The following is an 18,825-nucleotide window of genomic DNA, read 5'->3' on the forward strand; positions in this document are numbered from 1 at the left end:
CGTAAAAAAATTGTTCTGACTTCATACTTATCAATAAAATCATTATATAACAGAAATCTAGAAAGTTTTTATAATATCAATATTCTGATTTGGCAAACTCATAATGAGATGATTGTTTTTTGGCAAAGCTAATGTCTTTATGACTATATGTCTACCTATAGGACTGATAACCCTTTTATTCCAGTGAGCGAAAAGCCTTTTAATTTCTTCAATTTTTGGTAGATTGTTGGTGTTTGCCATATTTTTGAGGTCATTTGTGAAAGTCACTCTAAGTTAAAAACCTGCTATTTTTCAAAGAACCAATCAGAACAGCTTTAGTTTTATCTATGTTAATTTGTAGTCTTGATATTCTTGCGAAAACATCTAGTGTTTGTACTGTGTTTTTAAGGACTTTTGAGTTCCATCTCATAATACCGTAGTATTATCTGCATACTGTGACAGGAGAAATTCTATGTTGTATATTTTTATCCTTTCAGGTAATTGATAACATCTTTCCGTTTTCCTCTGTCACCTAGTCCTTGTACATTCACTGAGACAAAAGTTATATCCTCAGCCATAGAAAAAACTAAAAATCAATTCATGGCTGAAAGAAAACCAACATATAAAATACTCAGCTTCTTTTTGTAGCAGAAAACCCCACAGTGCTCGTGCCTTTTAATGTGCATATACATATATTTGTATCTCTACATTCATAGAACCATTTCAATGCTGATGTCAAGCTATATATTGAACTTAACAAAAAAACCCAAAGGGAATAACTCCAAATTGGCCAAGGAACTGAAGTGTACATAAAAGCAATTACCGAAAGTGAAAGAACCATGATTCCTTTGCTAAATGTCAAAGAACTTAGGAACTTCTTATGATGCAGTAATATGAGAGTAACATTGATTTTGTAGGAAGAACAGTAGTGAATAAATATCTTATATTTTCTATACAACGTTGTTTGTGCCGTGTGGCGGCCGTAAAATGTATCCCCGTACATTCAGTCAGGGCTGTTATGTTTCGGTCTTCTCAGATCTTTCCGCATAACTTTTATATCGTGTTATTGGTACTGTTTAATTTATCAGCTTGAACATTTCGGCCTGGGTGGTTCCAATACTCCCGCTTTCTTAGCATTTGGTTTTTTATAATCACCCCTTGGATATGGTGCCTGCTTTTTAATTTTCTCTTTTGGCAGTTCCTGTGATATGCAGGCTCCATAACCTCAGATCCCCTTGCAGCTCTAGTGAGGAAAACGATAACACAGTTTGAAACTAAGAGTCCCTGTCTGAATTACTGTTTTGAACTAAAAGCATGTTAATATTTCATAAAAAGTTAATGTTGTAGACATGTTTGAAGAAACCTTAGTCCCTTGAGAAACATGGATCTTTATGCAAAGAAATAAGAGATGTACCGTTTCTTTGGCGGAAATGAGTCTCTAATCAAAGAGACGCAATCAAATCGAGTCTGCTTTAAGTTTGCTTGTTTGCATTTTATACTTCTAAAGATATCTTCTCACAGATTTTATTGATGATGTATGTAATCAAAATCAAAATCTTAGCAAAATCAAAAACAACAGTACTAACTGTTTTCATATGTATTAGAACATTCTATAAATGAACATAAATAAACAATAAAATCATCATTGCTTTCTCGTCTATTGTGGTGTATAACCAGGAGGATACTGTAAAGTGATAGACGGTGGACAGGCAGGTTGTGGACAGCATTTGCCTGGTCCTGGCGGGTTCATGTGACACGAGGAAGGTAAGTTCCAGGTTAAACATCTACAAATAGAAGAAAAGTTAAAAAGTTCTGGGTCGTTCTGTAAAAGTTAAAAATGTGGAAGACTAGCCCGTATCTGCAACATGTTGTTGATTACACATAATTCAATAAAAATATTAATTTCCATATATTTACAAGTATTTAAATTTTCCCGCAAATGCGCTAAACTTAGCTCCAACGGCCTGTAGACTCTCGTCGGTAAGTTCAGTATCTTACTCTAATTATGGATTTACAATAGCACATCATGTTTATTTTAAGATTAAATGTGCCGGCTAAAAAATATAGTAACTTACTTGTTGATCCTATTAAATAGTTTTAACCGGAATTACAGATACATTTCACATTTGAAAGTATGAAAAAAATGAACAATTACTACACAATGTCTATGTATGCACAAAATATACATGTTTGTGCTGATAAAAAACACCAAGTATAAAAAATGCTAATAGAAAAAGCTACCTTTAAGGAACGCAGTACGATAAATTCCAGGCATAAACTATCACACGCAAGAGTTCAAAAAATGACTTTTAGGTCTGCGACATGCTTTTGAACAAGGACTTACAATAGCCGACAATGTTAATATTCGAATTTTAAACAAGAACTTACAACTGGCAGCATTGAAGTAGTAAATATTTAAAGAACATGGATTCTAGCTAGTCGGCAATGGTGATACTTATTTTTTGAACAAGGACTTACAGCAGCTGACAGTGGTTATATTCGGGTTTTAAACAAGGACTAACAAAAGTAGTAGACGTTATAACAACAATGACTCACAACAGCCAGCAATGGTTACATTTAAGTTTTAAACAATGTAATATTCGATAATTAAACACGACTCACAGCTGTCGATACCATTAAAATTGATGTTTAAAGCAAAGATTTACAACTTGTGGCACTGGCAGTAGAAGAAGCATTTTAAAATGTTAGAGCTGTCAGTATTGACAGTAGAATGTGGGTTTGAAAGAAGAGCTTAGATGGTCGGCAGTGGTATATTCAATTTACAAACAATAACTTACAACGCACTACACTGATATTTTCCAGAGGTTCCATCAACACATTCACAGTTATATTTGCACGCGTCTTTCCATGTCTGACCTTGTTGGTATAATTGTCCATTGTAGACACATCCTGTGAAATAATGTTAAAAATTTTGTATACATAACAAATTGTTCATTTGCACATACGCTATGATAGGTCTTTTGTTCACATTAGTCTTTTAGTAATGTCCTACCATGTGGTTCCCTACATTTATAACATATCAAGTTCTGTGACAATCAGGGGACTAGCGTGCCAGATGTTGAACAAACTCGTGGGGGAGGGGGGGGGGGGGGCGGGGGCGTCTACTCCCAAATGTGTAGGTCCAGGGACATCTCCTAAACAACTTTTAGCAAATAAAAACCAACAAAATAGCGGCTTCTTGTGACTTTTGCCTGTAGCAAATTATTCATCAACAGATCGGATTGCACACTCTATGTAGGGTTGATATTTTTTCATGACCATTAGCAATACGTTGTATATGGCTTTGAACTATCATTATCTGATTAAATTTGATCAGACAATATCTTTATTCAGGGAAAAAATTAGGGCCATAAATGTAGTAAATTGATTTCACTTTCAATTGAGATTTGTTTCTCCTGTAAACAGCATTCAATACGATATTGCTTTTCTCCGTTCTTATTTTCACCAGACGATTTTTTGTTGAAATCATTGGTGGAGATAGTTTCATATGCGGGCAATGGAAAATATACAAAAGTTCAAAACACAACGACAGAGGAAACGCGCTTACCTGACGAAGAACCTGTGAATCCACCACCATTTCCCGTCGCACCTCCGCCTCCGCCTCCGCTGCTTTTCGCTATAATAAATTTACGTTAAGCAATAACAAGAATAAAGCGTTCAAATAGTGGTATTTTTGTATCAGTTTGGGATACATGATAGTTTCTGTTAAAGTGGTTTTTCTCTTCAGATGTTTGATCTCCATATCAGCCTCCACTATTAGGTGTTTTGTATAATGTTTACGCGTTCAATCCAAACCAGACAAAGTCACGATTTAAACAGACGTGATGGAAACAGCTATTTAAGAAATGAAATGTTGAAACGTTATAAAAATTAAGTATATTCAAAAAATCAATATAAGATTTAAGTACGATTTTTCCAGGTTTTTTGTTCAAACAGTTGAAATACATACACCTATTTTTCTAGTACGCTCATTCCGTTCTTTAAAATAAAGTTTTCTTGAACAGTGTTTCCAGTGAGAAATAGCTGTTATATAAGATGTAGAAAAAAACTTACAGCACATGTTGCATGTGTTTGCACAGTTATCTTGTGCCCATTGCTGATAGTTTTGGCAAGCCGAAGGGTCGTATGCGCTACAATCCGAAAGTTTGTCGGAGCAGCCTGAAATATCAAAATCTGAGCATCTGAACTGTCAGAAACACAAATATAATCTTGTCATTAAAAGATTGTTATCGAGGGAAGTTGTACGGGCCTACCACCAACACAATTACCATATTACTGTCTCACAAATCAGTACCGTACTAGTATTTAGCCGATTTCACTTGGAGCTGTGAATCATCTTCTTACTTTAAGTCAAAAGGATGCAATTGATTTATATAATATAGATAACGGGAGATTTTTTTCCAATACAGTTGACTTTTCTAGAACCATTTCCAATGCGTAGTGCAATTTAGGCTTATATTATAAAGCAGGACTGAGATAGAATATATAGCTTTTCTGGTCCCAATCAGGTAAAAAACAAATTTACTGATGCTGTTTTTTGAACATGTAAACAAACTTTTGGGACTATATATATATGCAAATGTTGAACCAGATTTGATGTGTAGTGCATTCAAGGCTAGTATATGAAGCAGCATTAAAACAAACTTTCTTCAGATCAACAAAAACTTACGGTATTTAAGATATATACATATTACAGACTAAAATCCTTCTCAAATTGAATAAATATTCCTTAAAACAAACTGTTGCCTTCAGATTTAAAAAAAAACTTATACTAGTATTTTAAAATAAATGACAATGTGAATACATGGATTCGCCAATATTGATAAAAAGTAAATGAAATACTCACCGGAAGAAGTATCAGGGAGGGGTGGCGTTCCACCTCCGCTACTTCCGCTTGCTGAAAATGCACAAATATTGAAAATATCTGAGCCACAATTCACAACCTAAGTAAAACTTTTAGAATATGTTTTGGTAATTCAGTAATTCAAACGCGGAAATTTGAACTAGTACAAATACTTTTTCATTAGCTATGCTCTTGAACAAGAAGTAACTCGAGACATCGAATAGAAGTAGAAGTACAGAATGATACATCATTTTGTTATTGACCTCTGTGCAGTATATAAGTCAATACCTTGGCATATCAGTGATATGCACATGCTGTTCAATTTGTCAGATGACAAAACCTTATCATGGTCCTTCTATGACGCTATCAGGTTTTTCAAATTACTTTCAAAGTCTTTTGTCAAAGTTTGAATTTGGTGTCATAAACCTTTAATAAAAATACAAACTTGTAAAACATCATTTTATAGTTAACTTACCACATATCAATTCACAGTGCTTTAAGACGCTTTTGGCAAGTACATGAAGATAGGAGATAAAGTTTGTATATCAACAATGTTTTCCAGTTAAAAACTTCAAACTCTCACAAAAATTCGATTTCTAGCTCCCTAACAGGGCTAAAACAAGTTCGACAAACATATATGCCGGTGCTAAGGAGTGTGAGGAATGCTGAACATTTCTTTACCTCTCATGAACAGACTCAGTCAACCTCAGTCTGATAACAGTTTGCTTGGTTGCATTCTGTTTGCATTCTGTTTTGGCCAAAAATGCATTTGTACAATGTCAGTTACAAACAGTTGACGCTTACCATCGCTCCTGTTCGAAGGTAAGATCTTTTACATATCTACAAAATATTGTAGATTCTTTTGCAATATAAACATGCACTTATGGTGACCATGAAAAGATGTAGTACGTAGGTAGTAAGCATAGCCAAAGCGCATTGACGGATCACCACCAATTCAGACAACTGACCTCTTTTCTCTTGGATTATTTACAAATTATTCATCATAACTGATACCGAGTCAATTTAAAAGTTAACACCTTTAAAACTCAAACAAACAGTAATATCAAAATGTGAACTTAGTGAAAGATAACAAGTACATACAGCACAAATTGCAATATGACTTGCAGTTGTCTTTGGCCCATGCCTGGTAATTCGGGTCCGAACACACAGATTTAGGATAGGCGGCGCAGTTGTCTAAGGAATCGGAACATGCTGAAATAGAGGTGAATGTATTTAATGTTTGATTTTTTTACGTGTTTTATTGTTTTTAATCTCAAATACACAACATAGACCATCAGGCAACTTTCCAGTATTTAACGGTGGAGGTAGTTCTTCAGTGCCTGTCTTGGCAACAATTCAGGTACGGGTTGGTATCAAGGTAAAACTAGCGAAAATTCTGAAGTCACTCTGATAGCTTCCTCGTATCAAAGAATTATACATTCCATGCGTAGTTTGATATAAATTAAGAAATGGAATTGAATATAACAGCCTTCGGTACCTGGATGTGTGCTCAATGACTATGGTTAACTGTATAACATATTTAATGTTTTCAATAAATATCCATAACTCATTACGTATTAATCATATCATAAGCATAACATCTAGAGGTATTCTAAGCACGTGTTCAACAATGCCATATAAGCGAAGTAGTTCATACCCGTTCTTATGAAAATTTGCAAATAAACTGGATTGGATTAGTCATGTTTTCTTTTCTTTTTTGTTTATTCTTTTTTCTGTTAATGGTTTTTGATATTCGAGAGTCTTTTGAACTCGCATTAAGGTATTAGACCCCTGACAGTAATGTTTAAAAAATGGCATTTGTTTGGTATATTCTTAAAGTTGACTATGTTTTGCACTGTGTTGCAAATTTTAAGCAACTTTTACCGTGCCGTTTTTTTGTAAATTTTGTATAATTTATGGAATTTCCTCAAGCTCAAGTGGAGACCAGTTTCCATGTAATGGCCACTATCTAAAACGTTTGCAGAGAATTCATTACAGCATTAATTTTGATAAAAGAAACATCAAACTATTGTTAAACAATTATAAAATACAAAATAAAACTGTAAATATCATTTTTTCTAGGGTGCCTCAAGTAAACAGATTTAATGAGACAGAATTCTAACTCCAACTTGAATAATTAAGGTCGAATCCTGTGGGTTTGTTTTGAATTTTGCTCACATTATTAAAAAATAACCTTGGGGCTGAAGTAAAGCCTACCTGCATTTCTTCCACAATATGTAATCTAAAGAATGAAGGCAAAATAGAGAACTTTTACCGCATGCAACTCAGTATTTTTAAAGATGTCTAACTCTACCCCTCCTGATTCAGAGGTAAATTCACTTTGAACAGCAAGAAATCGCTTATAAAATGAAAATTTTCCACTAATGTACAATACATCCATAATAAGTCTTGAAAGATGTAAAAACTTACTAGGAGAAAGGAAAATATGGAGAAAAAAAAATTGGTCCCAGTGGGGCTTGAACCTACGCCCCCCAGAAAATTGCAGTCAAAGTAGGTTTATGGTAGGAATTGAATACTCTTAAAAAAGGAGGTACTCTATTACGGATCCAATACCTTAATTGATATGATGTACTTTGTTTATTCTTATAAACGTACATGCTGGTGTTTCAATTTCAGTATTTGATTTTATTTGGTGCATTTATAATTACATCATTTGATTTGACAAAGACATGTGGTTCATAATCACCTGGAATAGTTAGTTTTGTCCCGAAAACAACAAGTCTCATTTAAATGTACAGAAACTCGTGTAATGGTTTATACGCAAGAGATTATATTCGATGGTGTTAACTAAAATAAAAAATGAATTCGGAGCCCTTTCTATTACGAAGTAATGCCTAAACCCCAGATTTCATAAAGGCACGCGGGACGTTTAACCTCTTCACCATTTTTCAATATAGTAAGACACAGTCGAGTTGACGTCATGTCGGCCTACTATATTTGGCGCCATATATACACTATGGTTTAACGAATATTAGAATCAGCAGAACCATGTTTTACCCCTAATCAATTACATGCCACATTGTGTTAAGATATATTAAAGCACACGGTTCTGCTGCTTATTATTCGTTCTTAACTTTAACTGATAAAAAGAGTATACAAGAGTAGTCATTACACAATTATTATATTGATGCGGACAATGAAATATGAATAAAACATATGCTATAATTTTACAATGTTAATAACATATATGTCTTTAAAATGCAACTATTCATTGACATAAATATAAATAGTTTCAAACATGAGAAGTATTCTTAAAACGAGGTACTACTGCATTTTGAACGTTTCAATGTTTTAAATTTCAACACCTCAGACGCGTATTACATTTTGCAAAACTTCCTGAACCTTATTTGTTATAATGAATACGCAGTTCACGACAAAGTAAGTCGAAGACACGTTTGGAAAGTGGAGAAGGCGTGATTATTTACAGTCAAATCTAGAAACAAATGACTTTTAAATCAGGGTTTATTCCGATAAGGTTTTGGGAGCATGTCAAATGCATGATAGATAATGTTAATTTGGGTTTATTTATAGAACTAAAATCTCTTCCTGTACCGTAATGATTTGCAAACCATCTAAAATTATAAATTAATGTTAATACGCGTTTGTTCCTTACAACTTAGACAAATATCCGGCAGCAAAAGATGTTTTCAAGAACGAACTATAATACAATGTTCTTGTATGACTGTGTAGACGATAGAAGTTTATTTTAACCCTTATCATACGAAACACGATGATTCTGCCTTTGCGACTAGTGTAGATCATGGCCAGCCTGTACATCCATGCAGTCTGATCAAAATCTGCACTGTTAGCCATTTAGTCAGTATATTTTTGTAAGAACCCCTTTTAACAGTTAAAGGTACTGTCGAAATTGAAAGATGGACAAGTTCATTATAGAATTTAGCAGGGTAAGGGCTAAAAAAAGATACATAGACAATGTTGACAAATAACAAAAAGGATAAATCAATCATATGAAGCCTGAGAAATGTCAGCGGCAAAACACCACTGGGAAACTTGCACAAACCATAATTCTGTAACCCCGCCATGTTCAAAAGTAACATGATAGTGTAAATAAAAGTTATCCCCGTCAAGAGTAACGTATTAGGTCGGATAACATTACTGTTTTAGCTAGATAATATATCGTTAGCCTCATTCGAAAAGGGCGAACCTGCATTTTTGTCAAATCTTTTTTAAGTCCTTTTCGAAAAGATAAAGTGCTCCCGTTCTTTTGCGAAGATATCAGTTACAATAGCCCATCGCAAAGGTCAAATATTGTCACGTGAGAAAAGGACGCATAATAACTCCCTGAGGCCGATATCGTAACATACCTGCTGCGGCGGGATAAGAATTACCACCTGACGTCGAAGAACATTATCTAACCTTATCATAATCACACTCGCATACAGTCAGTTGAAATCATGCAGGGAAACATTATTAACTTGGGTGTAAATTAAAATATACTTACAAAATATTCGAAGTTTGAACAAATATTTTTTATATCCAATTTCGTCCGTAGCTTATATCCAAATAGAACAAAATTTTCACTTCGAAATATTCACAATTTTAACACACCTACTGCGTCCAATAAATAGAAATGCATCATTAACAATGAATATTTACATCAGCGTTACGCGAAATTTACACACGTTTTTGTGTGAATATCAATGGTTTATTTTGATGTTTAATCTATTTCTAAACATGTACACAAATGTTGTGTGTTACGCGCTAAGACTGTTAAGTTGTAATATTTACATCCATCTTTGAATAATTATTAAATTTATAAACATGCGTTTATTTACATATATATATTTTTTTGTATTTTATGAAACATGCTTTGTTGTGTTATTTTTTTATCCATTTGTATCGCAGGTGATGTAAGTGTACCAATATTTCAGCCTTCTAAAACTTAAAATTTTCCGACCATTCATTTGTCTGATAATGGAATCGCATCGTCGGAATCATCATCCGACGGAACTGATATTTCAGAATCAGCATGATAATAAATAAATATTTTCTTCATTTTAAGAAAAATCTCTGGCCGACGACATTATTTTACTCTTTTGAAATACAGTATGAACGAATCACAGCGGAGATCGTTATTTCATTTACATTACCGCATATTTACAGACATTTATTTTAACAAGGGAACTAATTATTAGCACAACTAGTAATTATTACATCAAAGAAATAATAGCCAGTATGCAAAGTAATTTTGCTTTTGTCATAATTATCAAAAATTAACAAGTACTTATCGCAATCATCATGATCTCCGTGCCGCGACTATACTCGTCAATCGCCGTCCTGGAGAGTCCTGATAACGCGCGTATAGTCGCATATTGACGCTACAGGGGTAGAAAATATAACGCCTATAGTCGCATTTCGGCCCCAGGGAGATAATATAATAAATTTCATCGAAGTGCGAAAAAGAGGTATTTGCTATAAAAACGCCATTTTACACAAATTACATAGTTTTGAGTGTTTATTAAAATAAAATGCAATAAATGAAGCTTTTTGGAATTCTTTTAAATCATATTCATGCAGCGGAATGGTGTGGTGTTTAAAATGATTTTTTGTCATTACCAACTTTTAGTAACATCTCGAAACCGATAAAGCGGGACTTATCTACCTATCACTAAAATCAATAAAACCAATAATCCAATAGCATCGCTACCGGACGGATTCGTTGATTTCCGTACTAATTGTTATTGTTGTAGTAACACGGGGGGAAAAATCGATAATTAACATCTTTTGTCATTATCTGATGCATTTACAGGCGGGCGGTTTGCTAAACGATATACTTGAATTGAATGAAGTTTTGATAATTATTACAGTGAAATTCGGAACAAGTCGAAAATTTATATAATACTTTATTAATTGTCAAGTAAAAGTAATATTTAAGAATATGAATATGTTATCTAAAATATTTAGAAATAATTACATTTTATACATCGAACACATAGATTTACTTTCTTTTTAATACATGAAACATCATGCTAACGTATATCTATGTACAGAAAAGAAATATTTACGCACAAGAATCTGTCTGTAAATAAAATAAATATTCAAGAATATGAATATGTTATCTAAAATATTTAGAAAGCGTATATACTTCCTCTATACGCGCTTTCTTTCACATATTATGAACATTAGAATATGAGCTTTTGATTCTAAAATATTTTCAAAATTCTAAACCACTAACGTTTTTCGATTTTCATCGTAAAAAGGTAGTAAAAAACAGCAAATTCTCATGTATTTCCATAACATAAAGTTTGTCAGTAATTAAGTTTTGAAGCCTTCATAAGAAGAGGCCGTTCGCTTTAAAGAAAAAGAAGTAAAGAAATAAGACATATACTTTTAAAAGGAAATACTTAACCCTTACCATGCTGGACACGATTGGTTCTTCCTTTGCAATCAGTGTAGATCATGATCAGCCTGCACATCCGTGCAGACTGATCATGATCTGCACTGTCTGCCATTCAGCCAGTAACTTTTTGGTATGCACCCTTTTCATAATTAATAGTACTGTCCAAATTGAAAGATAGACAAGTTCATTATTGTAATTTACTAGGGTAAGGATTAAGTATCTTATATCGTGCCTAAATAGAAATATCATATTTGCATGACTTGAATAAGTACTGCTGACAAATACTACTACCATAGTATACTTTAACTATAAATATATTGTTACAGGAAAAAACAACAACATTAAATAACAATAAATTCATCAATATCTCAATTTTAGAATAGCAGACTTAACTAAGTATTACTATTAACTTAAGATTGTTCGTGAAATTTGGGCCAGGATCTTTACTCAGTAGATATTTACGGAACAATACTGTTAACGATGTGAATTCTAAATTCGTACTGATTCTTTCTACTGTCATACGATTCATAAAATAAGGGTAAAATTCGTAAAAACAAATTTCATGAAGGAAAGGGAAAAGACTATTTTTATGACCCGCCTTGAAACAACACTGACCGGATATTGTTTACCCCTAGGCAATATTGTAATACACAATAAAAGTCAAAGGGTAATTTTAAGATATTTGTTACAATTAAATCAAATAATAGATATCGCAATTTTTTAAAACGAATGATTAAATAATTTACCAAAAACATGCATTAATTTAAGAATACAGAATAATATATACAAAGGAGGTTCGGAAAGAAGCAGAATTATCAGTTCATCAAGGCTATCTTTCAAATTAAAGTTTGGTCATATTATGAATAATAGAAAATGATTTTTTGTTTGTTTAAAAATTATTTAAAAATCCCATATGAAGAAAAAAAGATGACCGCGTCGGAGATCGGACCCGGACCGCTACCGCAATAAAAAAAGTCTCCAGATCGTTTGACAAAAATGATATAGGTATCTGGAAATAAATAAATTAATCATCGTTATATTTCTTAAGAATGCTTTGAAACTGACAGGCTATATTTTAAGAAATATGAGAATTAGTTGCTTTAAGTATATTTTGCGATGAAAATTAAAAGCATTTGTATATTTAACGCGAATTGAACACTAAATCCTCCATAGCGTCATTCTAAACGATAGCGGATCTAGGTTTCGGCATTTCTGAGTTCAACAATTAATTACAATCTGTTTTTTTTTTGTTGTTGTTTTTTTGTTTTGTTTTTTTGTCAATGTGAAGTTGCCTACAATTTATAGGCATTGAGCTATAACAATTTGTACCGACAAAGTCAGACTAGCAGACGACAATATTTTCCGTAACAGCTTCCGAGTACTTACGGATGACGGCGGAAAAAGCCGGAATTTTTTAAGAAATGTTCACTGTACACAATAAAATGCAAAAAGGACCAAACAAACCATTCTAAAATTTAAAACAAATTACACATAACGAAAATTGAATAATTTTTCTACATTATTAGGGGTATCGAATTTTTGATATTTTGCGCAAAATATCTCATTTTATCTGTTATATTTGAAAAAGTCAGTTTCTTTACCCGTTTCCTTCAGTCTATATGAACTGAGGTGGGTTTATTTAAAGTCAAAAAGGACCAACCAGATATTAAAATATCTTTTTTTAAATATTCATAATATCCGGAATAAATTAAACTTTAATTTGTGGGGTATCAAATTTTTGATTTCCAAATAGAACTTTTTCTATTTAAGTTTAAGTATTTTTTTCCTTCTTTGTTTATATAGGCAAATTTATCGATTTTCCAATAGATCGATGTTTCTAAAAGTTGGTAATGATATATGTCTTTTTGACGCTGATTTTGTTTTTCAGATTGTATACTTCTTTTTGCCGATACGCTGTTTTTGAATTGTCGTTGTTTTTTGTGTGTCTCCTGAAAAATTGGCATTTTGCAGGCACGTCTTTTTCGACTGAGGCCGACGGTATTATATATATCTAATCGCTCTGAAATACCAGTATCTATTCAAAACATGCAAAATAACGCAAAAATCAATTTCTTCAATATATTCACTTAATCCCTCTCGAATAGTGTATCCAGACAAACCATTTTTGTTTTAAATCATATATCAATATATATTTCATGGCATTTTTATTTAACTTCTTTCAGGTTACTTCTATACCCTTATTATTGAAAAGCAGGCTAAACTAATGTCTACTGATTTGTTTTCTCTAAAATCTATTATAAAGTAAATCATATATTACTAAAAGACTACTAGTTCAAGAGTTGTTATTTAGTTCAAGGCTTTTACATGCCCATTCGTTTGAAATAGATTAGTTATGGGTTATCAGGAGATGCGTATTTGATCACTGGATGCCATTGGCCGACATTTTGGATACCTACGTCATGTGTGCAGATTTAAATCTCAATATGAATTATATAAATATGCATGTTTATGTGTGTTTGGGTTTAACGTCTTTTTGAACAATTTTTCAGTCATATAAACGGCGGTGCCTACTTGTAGCAATAAGCACAATGTCCAACTTTATGGTGCTGCCTCACTGAAATATCACGCCGTAGACACGTGACATGGTACACCATCCAGTCACATTATACTGACACCGGACTGACCAGTCCTAGCACTATCCTCTTAATACTGAGCGTCAAGCGATGAATCTACTGATACCATTTGTACGTCTTTGGTTATGATGAGGCCAGGGATCGAACCCACGACCTTCCTCACTCGAAACGGGCGCTCTGCCACTAGACTACTGAGGCGGTATTTGCATCAACGTTATTTAAATATGTAGCAACATCTATGAAATATCACGAAAAATGATTTACTATTTCTATTACATATGATAGAGGATAGCTAAATACGTCACTACAGTTGATTTACCGGTTGGAGGAATAAGGTCAGTAATTCGGTCGAAAATGTGCTTCCGTGGTGTAGTCGAAAGAAGTCCATAATAAATAGATCCTAATTTTCCCATTTTTTGCGCAAATTCGTGTAGAACGAGTGCTTTAATCACCGTTTTTCACTACTAGAAGACATTCTGCATGAAATGAGACGGTTTTCATGTTCATACACCCCACATGGCAAGTTTTGCAGATCGAAGCCGGAAGTAGGTGTTTATTGCGCGGACGAGAGTAAATATGCGCCATTTTTAGGGTAGCAGACCACAACTGACTGGCATTTCACTAGGAACTACATAACCCCCTATTTTCTTTTCATTTTTTCGTTAATTTGTGATAGAACTTTCATGAAAAATAGGTGTAGGAAAAAGTGATGTTCTCTAAAGATACGTAAAGACGACCTGAAGTTGTCGTTTTTTATATGAAACAAAGAAGGATTTGAATTACTGACCTTTAACCTATAAGAGCTGAAATAAGACTTTCTCGAAACACATCGCAATTAGTCTTAATAGTCATAGATCGGTTGTTTATGATATAAAAGGGTGTTTTCAATGCAAAATAATAGTGAAATTTGAAAAGTTTTGAATTTTGACCATATTTTGAGTAGATGCGCCTATTCAGCAGCGATTTCTGGGATTAAAAAGCCAATATTTTGTCTCCAGAATGTCAGAAAATGCACAAAATGCATCCTTTTGGGTCTTATTCATGACGGAATGAATGATATTTCAGAATCCAAGTGAAAAATAATGCAAAGGAGTGAAACTTTTACCAAAATATACAATAAAAGGGCCATAGGGCCAAAATTTAGCCCAGTAAATTGGTAGGGGGTGGCTTCTATTAAATGTCTATATTTCTCTAAAAACTCGAAATTTCACAATGAAACTTGGCAATATGTTTGGTATTACTTTTTTCTTGAAAATAGAAATGAAAATTGTGTGATATTTGAAAAGAAACATTTCTTATAGGAATAAGGTCAGTAATTCGGTCGAAAATGTGCTTCCGTGGTGTAGTCGAAAGAAGTCCATAATAAATAGATCCTAATTTTCCCATTTTTTGCGCAAATTCGTGTAGAACGAGTGCTTTAATCACCGTTTTTCACTACTAGAAGACATTCTGCATGAAATGAGACGGTTTTCATGTTCATACAACCCACATGGCAAGTTTTGCAGATCGAAACCGGAAGTAGGTGTTTATTGCGCGGACGAGAGTAAATATGCGCCATTTTTAGGGTAGCAGACCACAACTGACTGGCATTTCACTAGGAACTACATAACCCCCTATTTTCTTTTCATTTTTTCGTTAATTTGTGATAGAACTTTCATGAAAAATAGGTGTAGGAAAAAGTGATGTTCTCTAAAGATACGTAAAGACGACCTGAAGTTGTCGTTTTTTATATGAAACAAAGAAGGATTTGAATTACTGACCTTTAACCTGGAACCTATGTTTTACCCCCATTATGTCTGTCCGTCCGCCAGTCTTTTAGTCAGAATTTGTTGGGTTTTTTCATTGATAGATTGCTGTATTAAATGCATGGCTTTTTGTTATATTGTTATGTCAAAAACATTGGCAGCTACAAATTTTAGGTATGTTGCTATGTTAAAAGCTTTAGCAGCTACATTCTTTAGTTATATTGCTATGACAAAAGCTGTGACCGCTACGTCTTTTTTTATGTTGCTATGTCATATACATGTGATAAAATAAAGCACCATGTCGTCATGAGCACAAAAACATTGTTCGGTTTACTGTGTGATAATAAAGTTTACGGAATTATGTATCCTCATGTTTCCAAATTTCTGCCGTCTGCTTAATTTTGCCGACCGGATGTTTACGTTTTTTTGTGTTTTCGCGAGATTTTCCGTTTGACTGAGTGGAGAGATGAACTATGTTCAGTACACTCAACATGACATTACAGATGCCTATGATATGATAATCGAGCACAGTCTTCCTGTTGAGGTGGAAAAGAATTACATACCAATCACAACTTAAAAGTCAGGATGAGGGGAAAATAGATGAGTACGTGGCAGGCGAACGCGATTGCTGTGTATACATGGACACCTTATTAGTGTTGGCTTGATAAAAAAATGAAGAAGAAAACAAACAAATGAATTTTAAACTGTTCCTTTTAGAGTTCCTTAGTGTGTTTGTTTGTAATCTTTGGAGAGAAGAAATGGAGCGTTACTGTACATAATCAAATGATTTGCAAACATAAGTGACGTCATAGAACGGAAGCACATGTGAGTACCTCCATGTACGTTTGTTTTTGTATCGGGTGTGTTGACCTTTTTAAAAGCTAAAGTTTTAACATAAACATTACAAGTTGTTTACTGAAACACCATAAACAAAAAGATTATATAATTGCCTACTACCGTTAATCACAAAATATGTTTCTACCGTTGAAAATTGGTTGCACTGGAAAATAAACTAACTCGGCATGTGGCCCGGAATTATATCTTTTGAAATAAGGTAGCCAATCCATAATGTTGGCAATTTTCGTACAATAACGTTAAACTGCATGATATTTCCGATTTTTCATCCTAAACGATCATATTTCTTTCCCTATCAGCCGTTACGTAACGGAACCAGTCTCTAACACACAATAGAAAACCAACAGCTCTACCAGAATTTTGGGAGGGAGTTAATCACTTCGGGCAGTTTAACAAAGAACACGTTATCAGGCAGAAATTGCCGAATGTCATCTGAAGTGTCAATATGTGTAATACTGATTTTTTTTACTGACGTTGCATATCTAATTTGCGAATTTGGTACAGGAGTGTACATCTTGAGATAAGTGATCCTTTATAGCCAAATATGGTGAAGGTGTTATCATAAAACAGAAAAAAATACCTGATGACGCGAACGTCAAGATAAATCTCTTTTCCTTTTCAGTCAAATCATTTTCTTTTGCCAAACAAGACACTAGTCCGATCCCCAAGAGAAACACTACACACGCTTTCATGATGATGTCTGACAAAAAGTGGACGAAACCAGCGTGTATGTAACCTTTTACAATCGTTAGAAATTTGACCTCGACAGATGTCCACAAGACACAGATAACGCGGTTGGAATCTAAATATAACAGAAAGAAGTATAAATTGGCATGCCATAAATATAGCCAAATATCACGTATAGACAGTGACTTTCGTTCAGTTTCCAATGTCAAATATTTAGATATAAGAAAATGTTATGCTTTTACTTTTCTTCCAAATACGTTCATATTTCCACAAAATGTGCTTTTCAAATTTCCTGAATTTAGGAAAAATAATGTAATTCAAATGTAATAGGTCGTCTAACATACATAGCTTCAGATCAAATATAGGTACAGATGTACTTATCTGACCATTTCACAAAGGTATTAGTGCAGGTTGATTTAATTATATTGTACTTATTACCATTTTCAAAATTATAACAGAATGTAGGAATGTAAGAAAAAGGGACGAGGGCAACGAAATATGAGTTTGCGTGCGTGCGTGCGTGTGTGTTTAGTGCCGTTTTTTTCGAAGTATTTCGTTTATGTAACTGTGGGCAGCTAACATTACCAGTGTTCCTGAACTCTCTACCAGTACTAATCTGTTCTTTAAATGCCAACTTTTCCACATGAATCAAAATTGGAGGAGAAATGACTTCAGACTGATTTCAGACACAATGTCTTTTATCACGGAGAACATATTTCTCGCTCGGGGATCGAATTCACAACCCTGTGATCAGTAGATCTACGCTCTGCTTATTAAGCTCTAAGCGGGCGGGATAAAACCCTATAGGAATAGCAATGATGAAAGAACACAACTGTAAGAAGGTCACTTCTCTAACGCACAGTAGTGTGTTTGGTTTTGTATCCTGCTCTGTTTGAAAGAGACTGTGTACGTGACGGTCTCACTCTGCTTTATAAAGGAATAAATCGGGGATATATTTATTTATGTAAAATTACAGACTTTTTCTTACATGAGTTTTCATTGTAAACAAAGTTGAACTATAACTGACTAGTCTATGACAATTAATTCCTTAATTTTAGGAATCTTTTCCAAACCTTTAAGATTTGAATATGTTGCTTTTTATATTCATACAGAAAATATCATATCATATTCTTTATTCATTATACATAATGTTAGCATATAATGTCATGGAATTTGTGTTGCTTGTACATGTAATAGCAAAAGAAAACTTTAGATAAATTTCTTAATTTTGTTTTGATACTTTCCTCCACAAAACGACGGCTAAACCTTGAGAGCATATATGTACGACCTTAACAGAAACAAAAAAGTGTAATTTTCAAGAACAAATATGAAAATAGTATAAGTTATTTTCTTCAGTTAATGTTCTTGTTTGTATAACTTAATTTTGTGTCACTTTACATGCTAAGATTTGTAGGTTGTTTGCTCTTTAAAATATGATACATACTGTGTGATTTCTTTCAGCTTTCACTAAACTCATCCGTATAGGACTCAACGCCAATGAGGACCTCAAATGATATTACAGTCTTAGTAATTCGGACTACTATAACCTACGTTTGTGTCCTTATCTGGTATTGAAAACATATATGTGTATTAAGATTTTGATCTACAATTTGAAGAGTTTTACGGCCGAATCGGTTGAGTGTTAGGGGAGGATTGCGGTATCAATTTGGAGTAATAAATAAATATTTACAGAGCAAATGTTACTATAGGTTGCATATG

The 18,825-nt window shown here is 33.6% G+C and overlaps 1 protein-coding gene across 1 annotated transcript; it reads right to left on the bottom strand.

The window, feature by feature from the left end:
- Nucleotides 1–1,561: 1,561 nt before the first annotated feature.
- Nucleotides 1,562–17,165, bottom strand: LOC123548949 (CCN family member 2-like). The gene is made up of 7 exons (XM_045336610.2): nucleotides 17,000–17,165; nucleotides 5,945–6,055; nucleotides 4,847–4,897; nucleotides 4,054–4,158; nucleotides 3,548–3,616; nucleotides 2,778–2,889; nucleotides 1,562–1,763 (listed from the first exon to the last, which is right to left on the bottom strand). Exons 1-7 carry the CDS (start codon nucleotides 17,109–17,111, stop codon nucleotides 1,637–1,639), a joined length of 687 nt encoding a protein of 228 aa, XP_045192545.2. The 5' UTR covers nucleotides 17,112–17,165; the 3' UTR covers nucleotides 1,562–1,636.
- Between the last annotated feature and the right edge of the window lie 1,660 nt (nucleotides 17,166–18,825).

This window comes from Mercenaria mercenaria, chromosome 6, assembly GCF_021730395.1.
Source record: "Mercenaria mercenaria strain notata chromosome 6, MADL_Memer_1, whole genome shotgun sequence".
NCBI classification, from domain to species: Eukaryota; Metazoa; Mollusca; class Bivalvia; order Venerida; family Veneridae; genus Mercenaria; species Mercenaria mercenaria.

Excerpts from the sequence above, each read along its gene's own strand:
- LOC123548949 (XM_045336610.2), bottom strand. The coding sequence starts at position 17,111 with ATGAAAGCGTGTGTAGTGTTTCTCTTGGGGATCGGACTAGTGTCTTGT. Across the intron at positions 4,898-5,944 it reads GTCATATTGCAATTTGTGCT|CAAGCGGAAGTAGCGGAGGT; the intron begins GTATGTACTTGT and ends GTGCATTTTCAG. Across the intron at positions 3,617-4,053 it reads AAACACATGCAACATGTGCT|CGAAAAGCAGCGGAGGCGGA; the intron begins GTAAGTTTTTTT and ends AATTTATTATAG.